The sequence below is a fragment of the Apodemus sylvaticus genome, chromosome 1, assembly GCF_947179515.1.
Source record: "Apodemus sylvaticus chromosome 1, mApoSyl1.1, whole genome shotgun sequence".
Lineage (NCBI taxonomy): Eukaryota > Metazoa > Chordata > Mammalia > Rodentia > Muridae > Apodemus > Apodemus sylvaticus.
Genome location: NC_067472.1, coordinates 180,418,408 through 180,421,793, shown reverse-complemented (window position 1 = coordinate 180,421,793; position 3,386 = coordinate 180,418,408). Strand labels below are relative to the sequence as shown.

The 3,386-nt window shown below is 49.5% G+C and overlaps 1 protein-coding gene across 1 annotated transcript; it reads left to right on the top strand.

Annotated features, from left to right (window-relative positions):
• The first annotated feature begins 1,122 nt into the window (after window positions 1-1,122).
• On the top strand, window positions 1,123-2,304 carry LOC127682684 (major allergen I polypeptide chain 1-like). The gene is made up of 3 exons (XM_052179240.1): window positions 1,123-1,183; window positions 1,303-1,490; window positions 2,275-2,304. The coding sequence occupies exons 1-3, from the start codon at window positions 1,123-1,125 to the stop codon at window positions 2,302-2,304; spliced, it is 279 nt and encodes a 92-aa protein (XP_052035200.1).
• Window positions 2,305-3,386: the final 1,082 nt, after the last annotated feature.

Genomic DNA, 3,386 nt, shown 5'->3' with positions numbered 1-3,386 from the left:
AATGATGTTTATAAAAAAAAAGGTCTCCCTGTATAATACCGACTGGCCTAGGACTCTCCAAGTAGACCAGGCTGACCTCTGACTCACAGAGGTTGTCCTGCCTCTGCCTCCTAAGAGCTGGAATCAAAGGTATGATCCACCATAGCTGGCCACTGTAAACAGATTTTGTCAGTGCTTACCACCAGCCCCAAGGAAACCTGAATCCACCACACACAAACATACGGCATGTGTACACGCACACACACACACACACACATACACACACACACATATGCGCGCACGCACACACACATACACACACACACACAAAACTTTCTCAGGAGGGTTACAAGCTCAAGACTAATCCTGTCTAAAAAAAGAAAAAGAAAGAATGAATGAGAGGAAATAAGGAACGCAAAACCACAAAACATAAACCTCAAACTGTGGTTTAAGAGGTCAAGTTTAGCCAACTGTGGCAGTGCTTGCCTTAACTTCAGCAGTCATGTGGTAGAGAGTCACAAAAACCTCTGTGAGTTCTAGGCCAACCTGGTCTACATAGTGTCAGGACAGCCTGGGCTGTGTACAGAGATCCTATCTCAACAACACAATCAACAAAGATAGATCAAGTTGAGATGCCTATAACAGCAGGAGAAGCTTGGGTTGAAGAGACTTGTTCAAGGGAAGCCACGAAGCAAATGGAAGACAGGGGCAGGATAGAGACAGGGCAGGGGTCACATGGACAGTGGTGTGAAGTCTGCCTTGTCTAGACACAGACTGTGAGCAAGGTTCTTATCTAAACATTGAGGTCCCCACTGTGATGGTGGCACACAGGCCTTATTTCTCACGGTATGATTGAGAGGCCATTTCACTCTCTCCCTAGTCATACTTTCCTTTGACCATCACATGAATTGTGACCTTAAGATCACTAAGAACAGGACTAGGTTAAGCCAGGTTTTTGACCAGGATCTTATTGTCTTGCCAAAATACACACCTTCCCAGGACACTCAGAGTCCCAGGAAGGTCTAAGATGTGTCCTGGGAGGAGCCTGGAGGGGCTCAGACACAGCGCCTCCCTGCCTACTGAGCAGACCAGGGCAGGGATAAAAGAGCACCAAGCTGGGAGGGAGCACCTGCCGCCATTACCATGAAGCTCGCTGTTGCTCTGGTGCTCCTCGGGGCTGCCCTGCTCCTGACTTCAGGAGGAGGTCAGTATTAATGTGTGGGGGACAGGGATGCAGGCTCTCCAGGCTCTTACTCCCTCTATCCCCTGGTCTATGCTGATGCCTGACTTTCAAGGGAGGGTGACCTTGTTTTTGTGTTCCAGATTGTGGCCTTTGCCCAGTAATAGAGAGAAAAGTTGAACTATTTTTTCACGGGAACTCGAAGGACTATCTTCAGCATGTGAAAGCATACACTAATAACCCTGACTTACTGGAAGAGGCTGAAAGAATGAAGAACTGTGTCGATAGCAAGTTGACAGAGGAAGACAAGACACACATAACCAATGTCATCGTGAGTCTCTGTGTCTGACTAGGGGTGGGGCTTGTGCCCCTCCCCACATCTGAAGCTTTTCTGTGAATACAGAAATGTGACACACCTAATTGAGGATGGCAGGAGGATGGGGCAGGAAGGGACTCTCAGGCTGCATGAATGGGGCCGGGCTGCTCAGCTCAGACAAGCCACACTAGACTCCAGCTCAAGTGTGGCCTCCATCAGTCTTCCTGACACAGCCTCCCAAGTCTAGCTGCACAAGCTTGGGGCCTGGCACCCTTCACCAGCCTGGGTCTTTTATCCTGACCTATCAAGCCTACCACACCAGCTCCAAAACAGTCCTCTGTTTTCCTGTTCTCTGTACATCCAAGGCCACTGTGTGGATGCCAGGCCTGGGGCATTCGAGGATTGAATTAAAGAGAACCCTTATTGTCCCTAGAACTGGTAGGACAATTCACTGCCTCAGCTGCAGAACTCTGAGGGGCATCATCTCCATGCGACAGGAGTCAGTTCCCTGTGGGGCACCAGCTGCCCACAGGTTCACATGGAGCCCTGTCAGCTCCTCCCCTTTCTGTCCCACAGGTAAATATGATGTCCTACAAAGTGCCCTCTCCCATCTGGCTGGATTGGAGGCTCTTTACAGAGCTAGTCTCAACAGGTTGGGGACCAGGCTCCCTGGTCCTTGTGAGACACAAGAGAAATTGCAAACAGGCTACAGGTCCTTCCAGGAGGTTTCTCGGTGCATGGTCAGTGGGGCATGAGTTCTCCTTTCCCTCTGAGGCCTCATTTGGCTTTCTCTTTGCAGGAAAGAATTAAAGCCAGCCCCTATTGTTGATGGGAACCTCTTTGCTCTCAAGGAAGACTCAAGGAAGCCACTTGCCTGCTCACCTGCATGATGCAGAAAACATGACCCCTTGCCCCACAGTGTCTAAAAACAGGAATCCAACAATAAAAGCCTTGCAATTCACAGGGGAGCCTGGAGTTTTAGATCCCAGGTTGGGTCTGATTGGGTTGAAGGATACTGCAGGGACAACCAGGGGGACTTTAAAGTGCCACTTCTCAATTGTGGTGCTGCCAAAATGCCCTGCAGAATGCATTAGAAAATGCTGAGACCAAATTCACTGCACCACAGTGTCTGTCACTCTCATGGTACAGGGTCCACAGGGTACATACATGACCTCCTAGACTGAACTCCCCAGGAACATGGAACTGAGTAGGATGAGGGACACAAAGGGTCTGCTGAGGACCACACAGGCTCTAAACAGCAGACTCTGTCCCTGCTCTCCAGTGTTGGGACATGAGCCAGTTGTACAGTGTGTGCATTTGTCTGGGCATCCATTGTTGTCTTGGCTTCTGTGCCCCATCTAGAAGACAAAAATAAAACTCCCTATCGGCAAAGCTGTCATGAGGTGTCTCACCCATCACAGTGAACAGAAGTTCAGCCTTGAAATCAGTGTGGAACCTGGCCAGAACCAGAACTCAGTTTGTCCTAATATCAAATACCCAGTTCTGAACCCAGTTACTTTCCCACAGGGTGTTACACGGAGTTGGACCCAGGGTGCTGGAGCTTTAGGACGTGTCCTGTGGCTCTGCTCCTTGAATGTGGCAGGAAGTCCTTTCCCACACTGGTCAGCAAATAGTTGCCTTGTGGCCAGTCCTAAGGTCATGTGACTTACTGCTCCATCAATGAGCCACGTCCTCACAAGGGTCCCAGGCTTCCCACCACCAGGCATACCCAGAAGAATACAGATAGGTTCCTCAGGATCCAGAGGCTTATGGAAGGCCCAGCGGGGGCAGGCTCTCTCATTACAGGGCATGCGCTGCAAAGAGTAAAGTGTATTATTCTCTTTCCTAAGGCTGTGATAAAATAACAAGCTGAGTATTTATAAAGAAAAACTCATCATATTGAAGGCTCCA